Consider the following 21,403-nt stretch of genomic DNA (forward strand, 5'->3'; position numbering starts at 1 on the left):
ACTAAATTCTTATGTAGAACCAGCAGTAAATTTTATTGAAATGTAAACATGCTACACAACGCTGACTTAGTCAATAACATTAGTGTAGTTTAAATTTCTTAATAAAATCTAACTGAACAATAAGCATAAGATAATGTGCCAACTTCTTACCCACTTGGGCAAATGGCATGGGTCGTTGCATTTTCCCATGTCAAATAGATTCGAAAAGCTTCTAGAATACTATACCATCTAGTCAAACAATGCAAGTAACACAGAGTATCAGCAGTCTTGGCTGATATTCGAATCGGTGTCACATATGAACAGTTTTGCAATTATTAAATTAAATTTGTGGAAATTCAGTTCTGTAGAGCTGCAAATGAGAGGGAGTTTTATATAAAAATTGCCATCCAGCCAACTGTAGCTACACTGTATGCAGGACATTTTTTTCTTAAAATGTGACTAACAGTTTTTATTTCATTCCGAACACCATGAATTTCGGGAGAAAGAATTGCTGCATTTATGCCTAGACAAACAGCCCTCTAAAGTTACCTTCAATGACACTGTAGACATGCAGGTCTCGGGCTCCTTTTCTGCCACGGGCCTTAGTGCTGAAGTTTCCACCCAAGCTGTCTGAAAATACTCGGCAGGATGCCCGCAATGAAGCATCTCAAGTCCCAGTGCCTCATAAGAGAGAGCCGTCATGTCTGAAAAAAAAAGAAAGAAACCCTTAACAGCAAAAGGAATTCAAAGCTAAAAACTCTAACATACACAATGTGGCTATTACAATGCCTGCATTAAGGCAGGAATGAAAGCCCCAGAAAAGGTAAGGTAGAAGAGCAAATGACACTGGATGATTATGCATTCCGGAGAAATAATTGTAGCAACATTTATGCACAAGAACTGCAAGATATACATAGCATAAAAAAAGTATAACTGTACCTACTTTGCATACAGTTCGAAAACATGAAGTCGCAAAATGTCAAATAATACATTCGGGGAGCATGCGTGGGTTTGTTGACCAGCTGCCTTTGCCCAAAAAGATCATGTACTCAGACGCCGGCGGCAGATGTGGAACATCTGCCGCGAAGGTATGCGAGTGGTGGCGCTGGCTAACACTCCAAGGGTTAGTTCTGGCAGTAATGCACGAATGGCTCTGAAATGGATGGGCAAACGGCACCACGGTAGCTCAATTGGTAAGAGCATTGCACATGTAATGCAATGACGTGGGATCATTCCTCTCCTGTAGCCAGTTTTTCCATTCATTTTCATTTCAATTAATTTATCATTTCTTTCATTCATTTAGTAAGTACAAGAAATTTTCTCTGTGTTGTCTTTGGTGTCTCTGTTTGTTGGCTTCTTATGATTAATAAAAATCAGGCCCCTAGGTTCCCTTTCTTCTCGTTAATAAAATTATGAAGCCACCTTAACATGCGTGCCACATTTTTATAGCTCGTGCCAGGTGTAACCTTTTAGTTAAACCTTGCACAAATTGTAAAAACGTGCTCACATTTTAAATTCATAAATCTGTTGCTTACAAGGTGACATCGAAAAGCAGGATCGTAGCTCAACCTGGATTCTAACGTAGTCACATTTTCCTATTTCTAGAAGGGTAGCTTGTAATCGGCTATTACCATTCTGCCAGTTTTGCTGGGAACACTGATAGCTGTTAGGAGCCTTTTATCTTGATGTTTTACAGTCTTCCCATGTCTTTCAATAGTACGCAAGAACTTACAAAAGACAGACAGGAGTCATGGACATTTTGCCTGCTTGGACTGTAGCTAATAACATGCTGCATGACACACACATGACACACACAGGGTTGTATAAGACAAGCTGTTCGCTGTCGTGGACAGCCAATTTTTTATGCGGACACCCCCTGGTACGCTTTGGCCTCCGCAGCCCCAACTTACGGGCCACCCGGCTTCAACTTTGGTTCCCCACTAACCCTTGGGTGTCCTGGAGATCCTGCGCCACCTCCTTTATTATAATCTCGGGTGCTCTCCTGAGGCCTCTGTTTGCCGGTTACATATGCCCTCCTGGAACAGTACCCATAAAAAATCCAATCTATCGTCACATTGAGAAAAAGCCGCCCGCAACTTATACAACACCAGTCAGAACCTTGCCTCACTTTGTTGTGGTGCGCTACATTGCTTTTTGTTCTTCTTTTGCGCTTCCTAATATATATGTTTAGTTTTGTTTTCTTTTTGTCACTGTTGTAACCACTTGCTGAATTATGTAGGTGTGTTGAACAATTGGGTCCCATTACTAGCCAGCCAGGCTATAGGACCAAACAAGTTTTGCGAAGTTTTCTGTAATGTGAAGATCAAAGTGACAGTAAAAAGTACTAAAACAGTGGACACCATGAATGTACATGTTTGCATGCCGGTGCAATTAGTCGGAGGGACACAGATATATTATTCGGATCGTGATGCACTTTTCAGACTGTCAATGAAGTAATACATGTCAATAAACGGTATAGCTTGCATTTATATAGTTACAGCACTAGCTTAAAGAGTAGGCAATCTTAGACCATAAGGAAACTACACGGGGACTTAGCGAGAATCGGTTAACGATGTAACAATTCTAACACGGAGAATTGATACTAGCGGCATCGAGTGATCCTACACCAACCAAAATGTAATCTCAACTAAACCAGTTTATTAAGTTGTGTCCGTGGGAACGGACATGCCACAAGGAAATTTGAAATAATAGCCGACATGCATTAATTGATGTGAAACAATAAACCAAGTTGCTCATGGTGCTAAAATCACGCAACAGAGCTTTTGAAAGAGGCTAAAAGTTTGATCACTTACCCGAATGAAGCTGCGCCTTCAATGCAGAAAGACACAGACCAGGTGATACGCGCACGGAACAAACCCGTTTAACACATTAAAAAGCGTGGTAGTTAAGCGGTCAAGCATATGCAATGCATGATGGAAGTACCCAAGCCACAGTTGCGCACCTATTGTTGCGTTATGCCGTGTTACGTTAGCTTGTGAAACGTAATTAAAATATCTTTTTACAAAAATAAGTAATACCTTTACATATTTTTTATAGAAAATTTTTGTTGCATTGTGGTCAAAGACACACGAAACTTTGGCCTGGCTTTAGTTTTGGATGACGCATAAATTTAAATTGGTAGATATTCATACGCGCTGTCACCGACGGCGGTCTTCGCGAAATCGTCTCATGTATAAGCCTTGCAGTATACTGGTTGATTATTGTATTTTGCAGAGCGCTGTTATATGATGGTATCATACCGATGTAATCATTCCACTGATGGTGTTGTTGAACGAATCGTTGCAAGCCGGAGGTAAAAAAAAATGTGTGCAAATTTTGATTGTAAGACTTGGAGATCGACTTTAAAAACATACTAGAGCCTTTATGTCTCCATCAGATCTTACAGCAGAAGGCTTGAAGACATTTACGATAAGCTGTACAGAAGACGTCTAATTTGGAGCTTAACTTAGCACTAGCCAGGCCAAGCTGGGTCAAGAGGAGCCAGGAACGCTTGTAGACAACTTTTTCTTCCTGGGATGCTATTTATACATTGACAACGGTTCAATAATAAAACCAAGGAGACAAACACACAAAGATACAGTACAGAACCCATACATGTTATCACCGTAAGCACATCGCACCTGGTCATTTGAAGGCAATCATTCCAGAAACCTCTTTTCCTTCTCGATAAGGCCAAAGATGGAAGGCTCACACACTTTTCTTTCATTTTGTCAATTTTATATGTTTCAATTATTTCTTGTCATTCTGCCATCATTGGGCCTCACTTAGAATGGTTGTGTTTTCGTAAACTGGAACACAACTGCAATTCTAGCGGTGGATTCCTATTATTCCTATTATTATTGATCCGCTGTCATTGTATAAATAACACGTGTGATCAAATGAAATGTTTAGGTGAAGGTTAGCGCTGTGTATGTATCTTTCTTATCCTTGGTCCCTGTCGTATTGTGCTGCTCTGTGTCTATTATGAGGATCTGCCTGTTGCATCGCTTGAATATTGTGTGCATGTGCTTGCCGCTTAAAGGGCCCCTCACCAGGTCTGGCCATTTAGAGCTGACAATCGTAAAGCATACATTGCACAATAATAATCATGTCTGCAAAGTGTTACATCGCTGCGCGCCATGGAAAGACCTGAAATTTCAAACAGAAGACCGTTTTTTCTTCTCCTTGCTACTGCTGCGCCCCAAGTTGGAGGATGACATACGCGTGCTAGTGCGCCTACATACATGTGTTTGCACTGTGATGTTGCTCGTGGGGACATGTGACTTCGAGAAATATTCAAGGCAACATCTGTTATTTGTGTAATATGTTGCCTGAATAGACTAATTAAAGCTTAGAGAAAAAATAAAACACAAACTGGATGTCTGCATGTTTTTGTTTTCACTTCACACTGCTGCAAGAGAGATGTACTTTCATTTTGTCTGCTTGTTCCCACGTCGTGCAGTCGTGCATGCAGACACCGAAACTACGTCATTTCCTACCATGTTCCAGCGCGGGATGATGCTCTGTAATTCGCTTGAGTCTGCTTCAGTGATTGTGTAGCACTGATTTATGTTGTTAGTCAGGTGTCCTCAGGCACAACGCGCAAAGTTGTGTGCTACGCGAAACGATACAATTACAACAGCTGGCGCACAACACTGTCAGTGTAAGTGTGCCGTGCTGCAAAAAAGCGAGGCGAGAAAAGAAAAGACTACTTCCGCAATTCCACATTTCGCACTCGTTCGCGCGCCAGGCGGGGCCCGTGATGTATGCGTCATGCAATCCTTGAGGTCTGGTAAGGGAGAATGCAGCGAAGGAATTTCACTTGCGTTGTCTAGACGGTGTGAGTCGAGAGAGTGTTTTGCTTTGCAGTGGCGCTCGCCTCCTGAAATCATGGGTGCTCGGCACTGAAATATTTCTATCTCCGCTATTAATGAACTGATGTGAAAAATTTTTGTGGCAGAATGCTCCCTAGAGGACATGTAACAACTTCCAGTGTATAACCGAAGTTTGCTTTGTGGCCCGAGGAGGGGCCCATTAAGGCATGTCTCTACATTACTTTAAATTTTATCACATTAATGCATCTCGCATTCATTGTCAACATTTCGATGGGGGCGAAATGCAAAAACACCTGTGTACCACAGATTGGGCGCACTTTATTGAAAACCAGGTAGTCAAAATAGACCTGGAATTCCCTCACTACAACAGGCCTCATAGTCATATTGTGCTTTTGGCACGTAAAACCCCAGAATTAATTTAACTACTTAAACTGACATTCATCATGGAATGGGTTCTGCTGGAATTTTTTGTTCTCATGGGGAAGTGATGTTTCCAGAGAGCAATAAATGTGGCAAATGTGTTCATTTTGATGTCCTCTAAGAATGTGCTGATTTAAAAGCACTACACAAAGAAACATGAGTTGACAGGACAAGATGTCTTGTTTCTCTGTTTGGTGCCTTTAAATCAGGATGCTCTTAAATGAAATCAAGGTCTTTTAAGGCAAGAGAACAGCAGTGGTTCTGTTTTCTTGTCTCATGCAACTTCAAAGTGTGTGAAAGTTGCCCAGGAGAAGAGAGCATTTGTACAAGTGGCAATGTAATGATGCCTGCTTTTAAATTGCTGCCTTGCAGGTTGAGGAATTTTTTATTCTCTTGTGCTCATTGCAAGCAAGTAAATGCTTGCTTTCAGAGAAAAACAGCAGTGACAACACTTTTTTTAATGGCACTATAACAGGGTAACTGGCATGCCATTGTCACTTTCAAGCCACGCCTGATACACTGGCAAAAATGTGTAAAGAATTTCAACTACCAATAGCAATAGTATTTCAGAATGCTTAGGTGGCTGAGCAGATTTGTTGCAAGGGTTGTGCCACAGCAGAGGGAACAGTTGCTCCCACTATTAGCTGAGTGCAAGTTTATGTACTTGATTCGGATGGGTGGGAAAAGAATCTGCTTTGTGTGCACCCCCAGATGGTTGAAGTGAATCTTACTGCTCTCCACAGTTTTAATTTAGTGAACAGTTGCAAAGTTACACACATAATCTAGCTAAGGGTATGTGAATATTAAGTAGGTATATGGCAGCACTAAGCACTGAAAGGGTACTACTGAAACTACAATTTCTGGCATAGCTTTGATATACCTTATCTTTATGTGGTTCTTTGACGAAATCTTAAAATTTCTGGTGGGAGAAAATAGTTCAAACTTCTTGGAATGGTTTGTTCGTGTACATCACCTCAGAATTATCACAGGGAAAGAGCATACATTTATTTTGTACAAAAACTTGAATGCAGGGAGTGAGATTCAGGCTGCGACTATTGACATGATGATCAGAGTAAGAAAACACTCCTCAGAAACATGTCTGGTTGGGCAAACAGAGATATTTGCAGTTATGGTAAACCACTTTGGGAAAGGCCTGCTTTTCACTAACTTACGTTGTAGGGAACAGTTCGTACAGTTCTGACTTGCTCCTTTTACTGTGCAAAATGCGCTAAGGTTGTAGCATATCGATTGCATCTATAGTTTCGCACTCAATGCACACATTCTCAGGCTAAGAAAAGCATAGAGAAGATTTTCAAAATTTTAAGGTTGTTGGAAAATTAGCATAGTCATAATCAATTGCCGAAAATTGGTGAAGATTGGTTGCTGCAACATTGATTTCAGTGCAGCATTTATTCTCATCATTCCTCTCCTGATAACAGCTTCTCTTTGTTGTGCTAGATGAGAGTCAACAATGTGTTGTTGTCATCGTCACCTGATTGTTATTTTTTCACTGTCGTTCCTGTCATCTTGACGTCTATGATGACAGCTTGATCAGAGGGTGCCATGTTTGAAGAGGCTGACTGTGGTGTGTGTCTGTGTGTAGGCTACCCGCTGGCCCTGGTTCATCGTAATTTTCTGCTGGGCAAGAGTCCCAACGCGCAGCACTTCTACTTTGCTGCCTGTGGCCTGGTGCTCTGCTGCTTCAACTATGGTGAGTGTTGCTGCACAGTGTGGCAGTTCTTTTATTTGCAGAGTACCAAATTTTGCACTCTTGTCTTTCTGGGCCACAACGTCGGAAACAGCTCTCAATGACTACCAGTACAGCTCTTAGATATATTGGTGCTCATACTGTGACCGGAGGTAAAGCATGCATGCATGTTTAATGAGGGAGCACTTACTATATCCTGTTGGAACCTTTCCACTCCTAATATGCTTCGCCACATAACAGGTATGCACAGGTGCAAAGTTAGCCTGGGAAAACTGGCCATTATGAAACTAGCCATTATGCAACACATAATAGACCTTTATTTATTTACAAAATGCTGCAGGCCGATGTGTGGCCAGGTAGGAGGGGATTATTGTTTATACAGTTGTGATACCTAATACATTCCAAGGAAACGAAGAAAAATAATTGTGTACAGTGAAGAGGTAACGTACAATGCAAGGAACTGCATACATGTCATTAAAAGCAAACAAAACCTTTTCGTGAAAAGAGTAAAATATGAGCAGTATAAAATACATGAAATAATCAAGCACAATTTTCCATTGCAAGTGCCACATTATTGGACGTGAATACATTGACTGGCGGGGCGTTCCATTAAGTAATTTTTCTGGGGAAAAAAGAAAACAAACTAATTTGTGTTTTTGAAAGTTGGAGTTATCTTGTTTGGGTGATGATGCCTAGTTAGTCTGATAGCACAAAGGATCAAACTGAGCCACGTTTCGAGAGGCCAAAAAGAAATTTTAGCTGCGCCACCTTTCTTTGAGCTTCAAGTGTGGCAATATTATTTTTATTCTTTAAGTGAAATGTCGTGATGTCCATAACAATTAAAATGAAGTGTACGGCTAGTCTGTTGATGTGCTCCTGTTAACGCCCTTTTTCGTAAAGGGGTTCCAGGTGACACAACCCCCCCCCCCCCCTTCCCTGCCCTGCCCCTTTCAGGGGTGTCTGCATCAGCAGGCAGTTTGGTGGGTTGTGATGTGGCACCACGACAAGAGAGTTGGACCCTCCTGTGTGTAGCCGAGCGTGGCTGAGTCATGTCTGGGGAAAGGGAAATCCTGGGAGTTGAGCCACTGCCGGGCGTTTAGACCTTTAAGGCCCCCCGGGGGAGACAACAAACCTCTTTTGTCTCAGCTTTTCCTCCAGACTGACCGAACTTGGAGAAAATTGCCATTCACCTTTTCCTATCCTCCCCTGCAATCTTTGTCTTCCTCTCTCACTTTCAGTTGTTCCTGTCTTCTACTCATTCCCTTTTACTTCTGACTTCCCGGGTGGCGAGGGTTAACATTGTGTAATATATTCAGTCTTGGGTATATATACATATTAGGTTACAGCGGCAATGCATGGCTGGTGTCTGCAGGTATTCTTCCAACCTAGTAGCGTCTGCTTGTTGGGCTCGGTGGTGGGTGGCCACCATCACCACCCATATTTAGAAGGATTACACGGCAAGCGCTTTCCCCCCCTTCAATATTGCCCCTAAAAACAGAGCACAATGAAGCAAGTTCGTAGTTCTTTTTGAAAGAAAACATAAACACCTTCCCTAAGTACCATGTTGCTCACAGTGAAGGCAACACAACCATAAGAAAACTGTCACCCTTCCTAGTATCCGAATACTTAGCAAACACGATTAGACCTGGCTCATCATCATCATCATTATCATCATCATCAGCCTGGTTACGCCCACTGCAGGGCAAAGGCCTCTCCCATACTTCTCCAACTACCCCAGTAATGTACTAATTGTGGCCATGTCGTCCCTGCAAACTTGTTAATCTCATCCGCCCACCTAACTTTCTGCCGCCCCCTGCTACACTTCCCTTCCCTTGGAATCCAGTCCGTAGCCCTTAATGACCATCAGTTATCTTCCCTCCTCATTACATGTCCTGCCCATGCCCCCATTTATATTTCTTGATTTCAACTAAGATATCATTAACTCGTGTTTGTTTTCTCACCCAATCTGCTCTTTTCTTATCTCTTAACGTTACACCAATCATTCTTCTTTCAATAGCTCGTTGCGTCGTCCTCAATTTAAGTAGAACCCTTTTCGTAAGCCTCCAGGTTTCTGCCTCGTAGGTGAGTACTGGTAAGACACAGCTGTTACACACTTTTCTCTTGAGGGATAATGGCAACCTGCTGTTCATGATCTCAGAATGCCTGCAAAACGCACCCCAGCCCATTCTTATTCTTCTGATTATTTCCGTCTCATAATCCGGATTCGCGGTCACTACCTGCCCTAAGTAGATGTATTCCCTTACCACTTCCAGTGCCTCGTTACCTATTGTAAATTGCTGTTCTCTTCCTGGACCTGGCTACAAAGCCTCAAAGATGGCAAGCGGAGGCCTCTTCTTCTAACTGACAAAGAAAGACCAAGTAGAAAAGCTCACTAAACTCACCAGTATCGGTGACATTAATGTGACAATCTCTCCACATCACTTGCTCAACACAGGCAGGGGAGCAATATCAGAAGATTTCCTGAACCTTAGTGACGAAAAGCTCCTTGAAGGTTTCCATGATCAAAACGCTATTAAAGTACAAGGAATAACACTCTGCTGAAATGACCAACAGATCTGCACGAAACACGTGATACTTGCCTTTGATATCAGTACTGTGCCCAGTTCACTTGACGCAGGATACTTGAAAATCAATGTCCAACCATACATACCGAAGCCGAAGTGGTGCTTCAAGTGCCAGAGGTTCGTGCATGCCTCACAATCATGTAGATAGAAAGAAACATGCACAAAGTGCAGTGCCAATGACCATCCTTCTGACAACTGCAGTACTCCTGCACAATGTGTCTATTGCAAGGGAGGCCATCCAGCTTACCCGTGGAGCTGCCCTTGCTGGAAAACAGAGAAAGAAATTATCCTAGTCACTGTAAAAGAAAAAATACAGTGGTGGAACAGCTGTGCCAATTGTGCCAAACTGCGCCAAGAGCAGGCCTTTGCGCCGTGCTGCGAGAAAACGGCATTTTAGCGGAAAATTGTGCCAAGCCTGCACCAAAGCAAGCATACGAGCGAAATCCTCCTTCCATCTACGCTTCGCAGGTCAAATCAAAATTAACCACACGCTATCATCATTGTCATAGAAGGAAGCATACGCCCGTCAGAATCATCCGGTTCATCCCTCCCAAATTTTTTTCTGGTGGATGTACAATGTAGTGGTGCTGTACCATCTTGGTCGCACTTTATATTGGTGTTCATTGAACCTGCATGGTATTGCAAAGTTTGCCATTGAGGATGCTGCATTCTAGGATTAAAGGTTAGTTTTTCCTATGTTTATGGGTGATAGCAGGGTTTTGTAAAAGAGTCGCTGTGATCAGAATTGCACATGGTGCATAGTTTAGAATAGTATTAGCGAGCACATGCTGGCTTTCGCATCTCTGAGTTAGTGAATAATTATAATTCATAATAGTGCCGCCTTGTACCACTTGCACGGATATGGGCCAGATTGCCAATTTTGGCATTATGTGTAAGCGCTTGGTGTGAACACATGGGGGCCGTTGAGAAAAATAAATAATGAGCCATTGCACTCTGTGAATGTGCATGACCAGCAAAGCTGTTTAGTACACGATACAGAGGTGACACACAATTTTGAACAAAAGTATGAACACATTTATTGTCTTGATCAGTGGTCATCGTGATGATAGGTATGCACACACATTATTGTATCACGTCTGTTATTATTATGCTAAATTCATCATATTTGCGTATAGTCTAGACTCCTGAGGAGCAACACTCCTACGAACAGCGATGGCAGGAACAGAGACGAGAATGTAATCGTTGCCAGCTGGTGGCAAACATCACCAATGAAAATCGTGCACAAAATGCCAAAGGCATGCGGGACATTGCTTTTTGTAGGCGCATTGATCCTCTGGAGTCCAGACTAAACAAGGCCACCCTATTATGATGACAGAAGTGAAGTGAAATCGAAAATGGACAACGGCAACTTGTCTTTCTGATTTTTTATATACATCTGCATGGACGACGGGACCACCGCCACGAGGAGCCGGAGGAAACTAGACATGCATGACATTTCAATGTCACCACCACCATGGGAGAGTGGAGGGAAAGGAAACTAGATATGCAAGTGCTTGGAATGTCGACAAAGAGAGGGTGGCGCTAACGTAGGCAGGGCTGACGTGGGTCCGCCTTTTAGCCTGATTCGATTGTAGTATAGTAGTAAGATTCAATCGTATCCCTGGGACCACTTTGGGTCCCAGGTATGACAAGCTTAGTTAAAGGGCGCATTACAGATTTCGGAGCCCACCACCCGGAGTCCCCAGCAGTATATGCCATTGTGCTTGGACCCTTTTGTGCACTATCACCAAGATCGGCCCACATTTTCGTTGACGCACAGAACCCTAGCCATAAACAGCTTTGCTGTGAAAGAGAACCGTGCGAGTATTCATTGCTGGCCGAAGTGCGTTCTGCAGTAATGTTTTATATGTATTCTTGAATTTATTTCCATGTCCAGATATTGCGACTGTTTTCGCAGCGCCATTTCGCACTTGCGACTTAGCTATCAGTGCACCTCGAAGTTCGTGACCTGTTGGGGTAGCGTTTACAATGGCTTTGGCATTGCACTGCTGAGGTCGAGATCGTGGGTTTGCTTGTGGCTGTGGTGGCCACATATTGATGAGGGAAAGATGCAAGAACGCTTTTAATGCAAAAATTGCAAAGGGGCAGAAATAAAATTTGTTTGCGTAACTTTCTCATGTTGTGCTATGCTTTATTGACAGATGAGAGAAAGCGAGAACCTACGACACCGTTTATTGCATTTGATGGCTACAGATTTACGAGGACTGAGGTCGAATGTAGTACATGTACACGGTGAGAGCCGCCACTTTGATGGGTGCCGTCACGTTTATTGAAGCAAAACTATTGTGTCGAGTTTGAGTCGCTGTACTGTGTTGGGGAAGTAGCGTCGCTGATGCAAACGCAAAACCCTTTTTGCATCTCGCACATGCGCAGTTGCGCTGATCCTTTTTCTTTGTTCAAAAACTTCCTAATGTGCATGGCCTGGCACGAGTGTATTGCGTGGTGTTATGTTCAGTGCAGGCGTGCATACTCGATTGGTCTTGCAGTGAGCCTTTGCCCACAAGCCGTGACTGTCGCACTGTGTTGCATCCCCGGTTAATAAACCCGCATTTGTTGACAATCTGTCTGGGGTGCCTTTTCTGTGTCTTATCGGAGAGTCGACGAACCTGGCCGCAGCACTCTTTCTGCATCGTGGTTTGAAAGAGCGTCACATCCTTTCGTGACTGAGCTGACAAGGTATGCTTATGCAAACCTGTCTCCACAATATGTCGACTATATCAATTAAAATTTGTATGGTATATGATAAGCACACGTGAGTATGATCATGTGCCACAAGTGCTTGCTGCTGTGCCAAATCAGCTGTTTGCCTGTGCCAGGACTTGTGCCGGAAGGTGAAATGTATGTTCCACCACTTAAAAATATTGTTCTATGAAGCGAGGAAAAGGCTAGGGTTATTGCCTCAGGTAAGCTACGCCATTACGTCACAGCAGGGGGCAGCTCCACACCATTTCTGCAGTCTACACTGTGCATGCCTGGTATTCCTGTAGAAACTCCATCCACCCCCTTGGTGGCGGCAGCCAGTGCTGCTCCATCATCATCAAAGATGGGCCGGCAGACCGCAGTGTCACAGGGCCCAAAGTTGAACCAAACTCCACAGCCCAATATGCGCGCTTTGGCACCTGGCTCTCGATCATCCAGTGCCTCTGAGAAGGCCCAGGAAGCAGGCAAACGAGTGAACACAATCAACAGCTGGATAGAGGAAGGTGGTGGGGAGGGGCACTGGCCTCCTCGCCATTATAGTTTTTTCACATTAGCTCTGCCATCCCCTTATTTTGATTTTTTTCATGCAATCCGGTTATAACAATGGAATTGTGGAACTTGAATATTGTTGTAAGTGGGTTTGACTGTATGAATCTGTTGCAGTCACTGCCCTTTATTTTCAATCACAATATGTTTTATGTATCTTGAACCGAGGGTGTCTACCAACTGGGAAAACCAGGAAAACCGGGAATTCTCAGGGATATTGAGTAGTCTGGAAAAACTCGGGGAAAACTCGGGAAATTTGTGCCTCTATCAGGGAAAATTAACTGTAATTTTATTGAAAGGGTCGAAAGTCGCGGTAATGCAGGCTTGAGTAACAGACAGGAATCGTAATGAATCGTCTTTGTTGCCCTGTTGTCGGCTGGAGGAGTTGCTAGTGTACAGTCAATGACCGACTTTCCGGATTCCCGATAATTTGGATGACTTCGCGGCACCACCATGTACCCCATAGAGTCAATGTATCAGAACGTCTGAAATTTTGGATGCAAGAACTCTTCGCCGTCCGATTTTCTGAACGTTCTGCCGTGACCGCAGGTCCGAAACGACATTAATGAAAGTCACCACTGCTGCCATTTTGATTACCTCACCACCTGAAACCGGCGCTCTCGCATGCAGATCCGCTGGCAGCCTTAGCCACCGCTGCGGCAGCGCTAGGCCTAGCTGCTTCGACGTTCGCTATGAAGCTTCTTGCCGTTGGGTGCCGTGTTTTTTATTGAAAGAATTCGCTGCTTTCAGTAATGCCGCGGACTCCGTCTTTGCGGTCCTTGTGATTGGCTTAGAAGCTTGGATAGCAGAGTGCGTTGCATAATGCCGGTTCCTGAAAATCATCTTCGCCTCCGTACGGAAATGTTATTTCGTGAAGCATACGCAAAAGTATTGCATTGAAGCGTAACAAGCGTGGGAAGGGGCTGTTGTCACGGGACGCTGTATGTATTCCTTAATTATACGCACGTATTTCCAGTCACAGTATGAGCACCGATATGCCTACTACGTGTACCGGCAGGCCTTCAGAGCGTTTTCTAATGTGCCTGTGGAGGCTTGAGCCCTTAAGGGCAGTAAATGACATGCATTTATTTTTTTCCAAGTGACCAATTTTTTTGGACGTTTTCGCGGCCCCTAAGGAGTTTGAAAACTTGGACGTGGACTGTGCAACTGACCAAAAAAGATGTTTCAAATGGTCCGTGGGGCGAACGAGTGGCGGAAGGGGCACAAGAACAGAAAGGACCTACGCATTGAGGAATGAACGGGAAAGGAAGTGTGCTGCCGCCATTTTGAATCAGCTTGAGCTCTAAAACACAGTGTTGGCTGATGCCGAGATGCAAGTGTCCCTCATCCAAACCAAAATAAACTCTTTGAAGCAGTGAAGCACAACACTGAGGCATCGTGTGCGGGCTGAGAGTATGTCCGGACAGTTGAGGTTGGCTTACTAACTTTTGAGAATCTCAATTGTGACAAAGTTCGGGCCTCATACCACTGAGCTTGCTTTCAGTTGATAGAAATAGCACATATTTGAAAATATTTGCTTTTTTATGCATCTCCTATTTTATATTCGTATTTGAGAATGTCCAACTCGATTCGCATTTTTTTCGAAGACATCTTATTTGCTGTGCATTTTACTAACCCCTCCCTTCTATTCTCTTCTTGAATAACATGAACACTACTCCTTAGTATTCAAATTGGATTAAGTCGTTTTTTAAAATTTTATTTCATATGCTTACTAGAGAGTGACAGCATCGCGTGATATGGTTTCAGCTCGTCTTGACATAAAACATAGTTCTGCATCACTCAGGGAATTTTGCTAAGGCACTCAGGGAAAACCTGGAAAACTCGGGGAATTTGGAAATGTCAACTTGGTAGACACCCTGGAACCATAGCTCACAGTTACACTTTATGGCTTAGAATTGCTTTTAAAGCAACTGCCAGAGCTGTACCTCCTTGTTCAGGACTTTAATCCTCAATCTAGTCTTCGGAGAAGTGAGCAAATGGACACTAGAGGCCATATTTTAGAAGATCTAATCCTATGCAATAATGTATGCCTGCTTAACAAAGGAACAAACACATACTGCTCTCCGAGTTCAGAAAAAGAGTGGTTTTGATTTATATTTTAGTTCTCCTTCAGTTCTCACAAATTTCAATTGGGATGTTCTTGATAACTTCTACTGAGGCGATCACCTTCCTTTCGTAATAAGCTTGTCAGTCCCATGACAAACCATTCTGAGTAAACCCTCTTGCTGGAAGCTCCACCTATTTGACTGGTTACTGTTTTAAGAAAAGGCCAGTCTCCTTAAAACATTTCTGATATTCCTAGTGTCGACGAACTGAATGAAATAATCGCAACCTGTATCATAGATATCGCACGCATAGCAATCCCTCTGTCCTCTGGAATAGCACAGCAAAATCACAAAGTTTGGTACACACGAGAATGCAAGGAAGCCAAAAAAAAGTAAAATAAAGCATGAGGAATTTTTCGCAGGTACCCAATGCATGAAAACCTTGTTGATTTCAAAAAGGCGAGAGCTAAAGCACGGCACATCCGTTACGTTGCGGAAAAAAAAATCCTGGAACAGTTATGTATCGTCGATAAACAGTTCCATCACATCAAAAAAAATGTGGGAGCAAGCCTCTAAAATAAATAGTAGCTTCTCCCCCTACACAATCCCTTTTGACACCCCCTGGCACATAAACTATTGACGAACAGGCAGACCCACTAGCCAAAGATTTTTCTAAAGTTTCGAGTTCCTTTCACTACACAAAATCATTTTTAAAGTACAACACAGTTGAAAAGCAAATACTTTTTGCAAGTGGCAGCACGAACGAGCCTTATACAGTCTAGCTCACTTATAACGATACCGGTTTTAACAACATACCGGTTACAACAATGTGAACCTGCTCCACCGTGAACTTTTGTATGTTTTCCATGGTGAAATAACCCGCTTACTACATTGCCCTGATGCCTCATTATCGCCTATAACGATCAAGTCTGCCTGCCAGGTGTCCGAGCTGAAAGGTAGCGAAATGCGAAATCCTTGAAAAAAAAAAGAAAAAAAAATACGAGAAATTCAACCCGCTGCACGATGGGCCACTGCTTCAACAGCTGCCGCACGCTCATTTTCCAGCCATCTCCGCATGCCTCTCTCTCCCGTTGCCCTTGTGCTCCTCCGAACACGATGAGGTTGTGCTCGCAGCTCTAAGCTGCCCCACCCTCCGAAACACTGCTCGCAGTGTTCGGAGCTCCTCGCAGGTTGCTCGCATGTTGCTCGCTGGCTCCTCATTCAGCACAGTTCTGCAAACAGCTTAATCACTCGCATTCGTCTTTGCTGGTTGCGTTGAAACCGTTCCTGGCCATGCGGTTTCTCAGCCTCGTTTGACCAACAGTTAGTTTGACTCGCCGCCGAAACGGAAGATGGCTGATGCGCCTCTGATCATAGGCAATACACGGTGTTGCCGATGAAAAGAAAGCGCACGGCTATAGATTTGGAAGCTAAGTGCTTCTAACGGATGAGATGATCGTCGCGAACGTGCTTGCATCAGATAGAGACGGCGACGAAGCCAGTGATGACACGGTAGGGCAGGCTGCCTCAGCTTTGCCCTCACATGAGGCCCTGCAGATGATTCAGTCCCTTCAGGGCTTCGTTTTCGCAAGGAACCTTCCACTTCATTACGTGGAGCACCTGGATGCCTGGGAGAAGGATGTCGGCAAGCTTCGCTTATAGCATGCAAGGCTGACAAAAGTCAGCTTTTCTCATGCAAGTCAGTGATAAGTATGTGGTGAGATGCTTGTGGCGATCACTCCTCAGCTGACAGGTGGCCACAGCGGCCTTCTTGCAATTTTAAAAGGCCCCTTTCGGGGCCACCAAAGTGGCGCCTTGGCGGTACTCGCATATCGCTTGCCACCCATGATACCTCTTTGCAGTTGTTATAGCAGCGGCATTCCTTAAAGCCGACAGCCGCGGCTTGTTATACGTGATCGGAGTGCCCAGGAAGCAGGTAAATGAGTGAACACAATCGGCAGCCAGATGGAGGAAGGTGGTGGGGAGGAGCACTGGCCTCCCCGTCATTATAGTTTTCTCATATCAGCTCTGCCATCACATTATTTTGATTTTTTTTCATGCAACCCGGTTAAAACAATTATTGGTTATAACAATGGAATTTTCGTGGCACTTGAATATTGTTATACCGTATTTACTCACATAATGATTGCACTTGCGTAACGATCGCACCCCTGAATTTTGTCGTCAAAGTAAGATTTTTTAAATTTCCCATGTAATGATCGCACCCCGAACCTGCCGCAGCGATATGTCGTGTGCCAAGTCTAGCTAATAATGATCACGCTTCATATGTCGAATGCTACGCGAACGACTCTTAAAGACAAACCAAGTGGTCTGCATGCACCAAACATTCTTAAGCAGATGCCCCACTTCATCCCTTTCATCACTTTCCGCACTTCCACGACAAAAAAAAAAAAAAAAAAAAAAAGAAGGATACAACCAAGCTTGCCTTTATTATGTGTAGGCTTTATAATGGTTGTGGTCAACAACAACAACAAAAAAGGCACCTTTCGATTCTTTTCGTCTGCATTCGTGGGCACACAACAAATCGCGAGCAGCAACAATAGCAGCCATGTTTGCACTGATACGTTAGAAGTGTACCCTATTCATACACCGACGCTTGTAACACAGCTAAGATATTTGCCTACCCTTAGCGGAAACGTGCCGTTTTAGAATAGCAGTGAAGACAAATACCGCAGTTTCCGCAGCATGCCCGCCATGTGTTTCTATGTCATTGACAGCTAAGCACGCCCATTAGTCTCTGTCCCCTAAAGTTGACATCGCTACTGTCGCAAACTTGCCGATGTTAACAATATTATTCATTATTGATACGGAAGAAACTGTTTCAATGCGTGTAATGTACTCGCGAGAAGAAAAAAAAGTCTCATTCGGTACGTTCAGTTTGCTCCGCCGGCCGCCATTTTTGTTTTAGTGTCCCTCACTGTTACAGCGGCAGCCACCTATTTGTTGATGTGTTGTCATCTCCCAGCAAACCAGGATGAAAAAAATTTTTTTTTTTCGGGAAATTTAACTCGCGTAATGATCGCACCCCTAAATTTCTGTCAATTTTTTAAACCAGAAAGTGCGATCATTATGCGAATAAATACAGTAAGTGGGTTTGACTGTAACACCTTAATTTCAATGCATGAACTCCAAAATGTGCTGGCCACCGGTAAACAGACTGCACCAGGACCTGACAAAATACATGTTCAAATGCTAGCTCATCTCTCAGAATCTGCTGTAGAGGCACTTTTAAGGTTTTGTAACAAAATATGGATGGCAGGAAAACTGCAGGAAGCATGGAATGAAAGGCCTATAACTATCCATTCCTGAAACTCGGAAAGCCACCAACCTCCCCATGTAGCTATAGACCCATTGCACTTGCAACTTGCCTCACCAAATTCTTGGAAAGCATTCTGAATATTAGGTTAATGTTTATATTCTAATCCCATGAACTTCTTGATGTTCACCAATGTGGTTTTAAAAGAACATGCTCAACAGTTGACCATCTCGTTCACCTTGAAAACACAGTTCGAGAAACTCTCATACTCGAACAACATCTCTGGCAGTTTTGTTTGATATGGAGAAAGCTTACGATACCACTTTGAGGTTTGGGATTCTCCATGGCCTTGCAGACCGTGGCATCTGAGGCAAGATGCTGAAGTGCCTGAAAGACTTCCTCTGTGATTGATGATTTCAGGTATGCCTTGGTTCAACCCTTTTGAGGAACTTTGTTGAGGAGAATATAGTGCTGTCAGGGTTGTATTGCTACACTCTTAATAGTAAAAATGAACTCCATAGCAAAAATAATCCCAAAGTCTATTATGTACTCTGTTTATGTGGATGACCTTCAAATTGCATGCATGTCCTCTGGCTTGCCAACATGTGAGAGAGAGATACAACTCACATTGAACAAACTCGCGATCTGGGTAGACAGGAATGAATTTAGGTTTGCCACACAAAAAGCAGTTGCTGTTCTTTTCTCAGGTTGGTCCTGCCCTGCACCTCAGTGAGGCAGTACTCCCAGTAAAACAGGAACACAAATTTTTGGGCATTTGCATTTGATAGAAGCTTGCATTCCTGCTGTGCACATAAACAGTTTGAAAGTCGAAGCTTACCGAGCTCTGAACATTCTTAAATTACTCTCAAATAAGTGCTGGGGGTCTGATAGCACATGCCTTCTACACATCTAACATTGTCTGGCATGTTCTTGTCTAGATTACGGGAGCATAATGTGTGGTTCAGCAAGACCCTCATATTTAAAGCGATTAGATCCTGTTGATAATCTAGGTCTGTGCCTTTCATGCAGAGCATACAGAACGTCCACTGTAGTAAGTCTTTATGTAGAAGCAGATGAGCCCTCATTAGACGATAGAAGAATAGCACTCACGTGTGCATATGTTCTTACAATCAGAGCGTGAACACATCCATGTTATCCGATTGTTACAACTTGTCCTTCTCGAATGTTGTTCACCAATAGACCCCAAGCAACAAGGCCATTTGTTCTGTGCTTCAGAGATGCCAGGAGCTGCATTTATTGGGCCTGACATTGCCTGACGCTGCACAAAACCACCTCTCACTGCCCCCTTCATACAGTTTTCCATCAGTGTTGGATCTCATTCTTACACAATTCAAGAAAAGACAAACCCTTAGGAACACATTGTGCAAGTATATCTTGCACTTAAAGAAAACTTCGATAACTGCACTGAATTTTTCACGGATGGTTCCAAAGCCGCAGCTTACGCCGGAAGTGCAGTAGTGGATGGGAATGGCAAGACTCCCTCAGTGTGCGTCAATATTTGCTGCTGAGAGTTACCCTGTGTTGCTAGCTGTAAAGAAAATAATATGCGAGAATATAGAGAGCACTATTATCTACACTGATTTCTTCGGTGTAATTGGAGCACTACACTGCAGAAATGCAGGCATGCTGTCACTTGGGGAAGTAATACATATTATAACAAGGATCACAACACGAGGACATAACATAAAGCTCTGTTGAGTTCCAAGTCATTTAGGAATTGATGGCATTGAGAGAGCAGACGTATGCATTGCACAAGCTCGCAACAATTAGGGAATATATGCATGGCCCATAAAGATTGCATGAAGTTGGTACACAGCAAACTTGGGGACATGTGGCTGTCTACATGGAGCGATCAACTAAATGACAAGCTACAAATGATAAAACCCACCTAAGGAGGATGGAAGTCATCCACAGGTCAGGAACAGTTTTTTGAAGTTATATTGTGTTGTTTGCACCACTGGGCACACACACCTCACACACAACTTCATTCTGACTAAAGAAAACAAGCCTGGTTGTGTAAAATACAGAGATAAACTGACAGTAAACTGCATCTTATTCTCATGCACAGAACTTGAAACATAGAGGAAAAAAATATTTTGCCCCATTTTACAATGGGCACATTTCTTTTTATCCAGTATTGATTTTAAGTGAAAATGCACTTGTTGACATCACACATGTTTTCAGCTTTTTTAAGGAAGCCGGGGTTTTTGATAAACTCTAAATGCTGATCATGTGCTTCGTTACATATTGTGGTACACCTCATCCATCTTCCTATGTCTGAGAAGGCTGAGGCCTTTACCTAATTTGCTGGCATGATCAGTGCCCTTACCCAGACAAGGACTCGCTGAGGGGACCCAGCCCCTTTAAAGAAACTATACCTTGTGTTCGGTATATGATAGCCTTAGTTGCCTATGTGCACTAAACCCAACACTACAGCAGACGACGATTCCAATCTCAACATTACCACTGGGTTGAACGCTAATAGTTTCATGGATGAAGGCGAATGTTTAAGCTTGCGCCTTAACAGGCATTTGCGCTGAGCAGATACACAGACATTATTGCTGTGTTCCAAACAGTTCAAGCTGTTCTTCAGTGTGACATCTAAATATTTAAAAAGTCTGTTTTGATGATTGCACATTCCTTAATAGTGCACTATTGTTGAGGGTGTTTCTTTTTAGTGATGGGCATAAACATTTTTTTCTTCATTAAGTTTCATTTCTTAAGTATTGCACCTTGAGAAATTGGGCCGAAATCATATTGAGGGTTACTTGCTCATTAGCATTGTTAATCACTTTGCAGAGTAAGCAGTTATCCACGAACGACCTCATACTAATGCCATCATCGATGCATGTTGTCATTAATATACACTAGGAAAAGTAAAGGTCTGAGCATGCACTCTTGCAGCATTCCTGAGATTACTGGGAGTCACCCACAGCAACGACCTTTGACAGCGACAAATTGCCTGTGCATGCTCAAGTAATAAGATGTCCAGGTTGGGTGGAAAGTCATGGTTGCTAAGTTTCATTATCAAACCATAATGAGAGACCCTGTTAAAAGCTTTGCTAAAATCGAGGAATATAACATCAATCTGGGGTGTTTATCAAGAACTGAAGTAAAAGTGTTGAGCGGTAGAGAGAAGCTGAGCAGATTTAGACAATCCCTTGTGAAACCTGTGTTGATATGAGGGCAGAATGTTGCATTTTTCTAGAAATTCTACGGTAATATTTGAAGTAATATGCCCTAGA

The 21,403-nt window shown here is 43.3% G+C and overlaps 1 protein-coding gene across 1 annotated transcript in view; it reads left to right on the forward strand.

The window, feature by feature from the left end:
• The window catches only part of nes (lysophosphatidylcholine acyltransferase 3 protein nessy), a 236,698-nt gene that overhangs the window by 50,528 nt on the left and 164,767 nt on the right, over window positions 1-21,403 (forward strand). The window contains exon 2 of the mRNA XM_075686866.1: window positions 6,838-6,945. Coding sequence (XP_075542981.1) covers window positions 6,838-6,945 — 108 coding nt within the window. The remainder of the gene's footprint in view (window positions 1-6,837; window positions 6,946-21,403) is intronic.

Source organism: Dermacentor variabilis, chromosome 3 (genome assembly GCF_050947875.1).
Source record: "Dermacentor variabilis isolate Ectoservices chromosome 3, ASM5094787v1, whole genome shotgun sequence".
Classification (NCBI taxonomy): Eukaryota; Metazoa; Arthropoda; class Arachnida; order Ixodida; family Ixodidae; genus Dermacentor; species Dermacentor variabilis.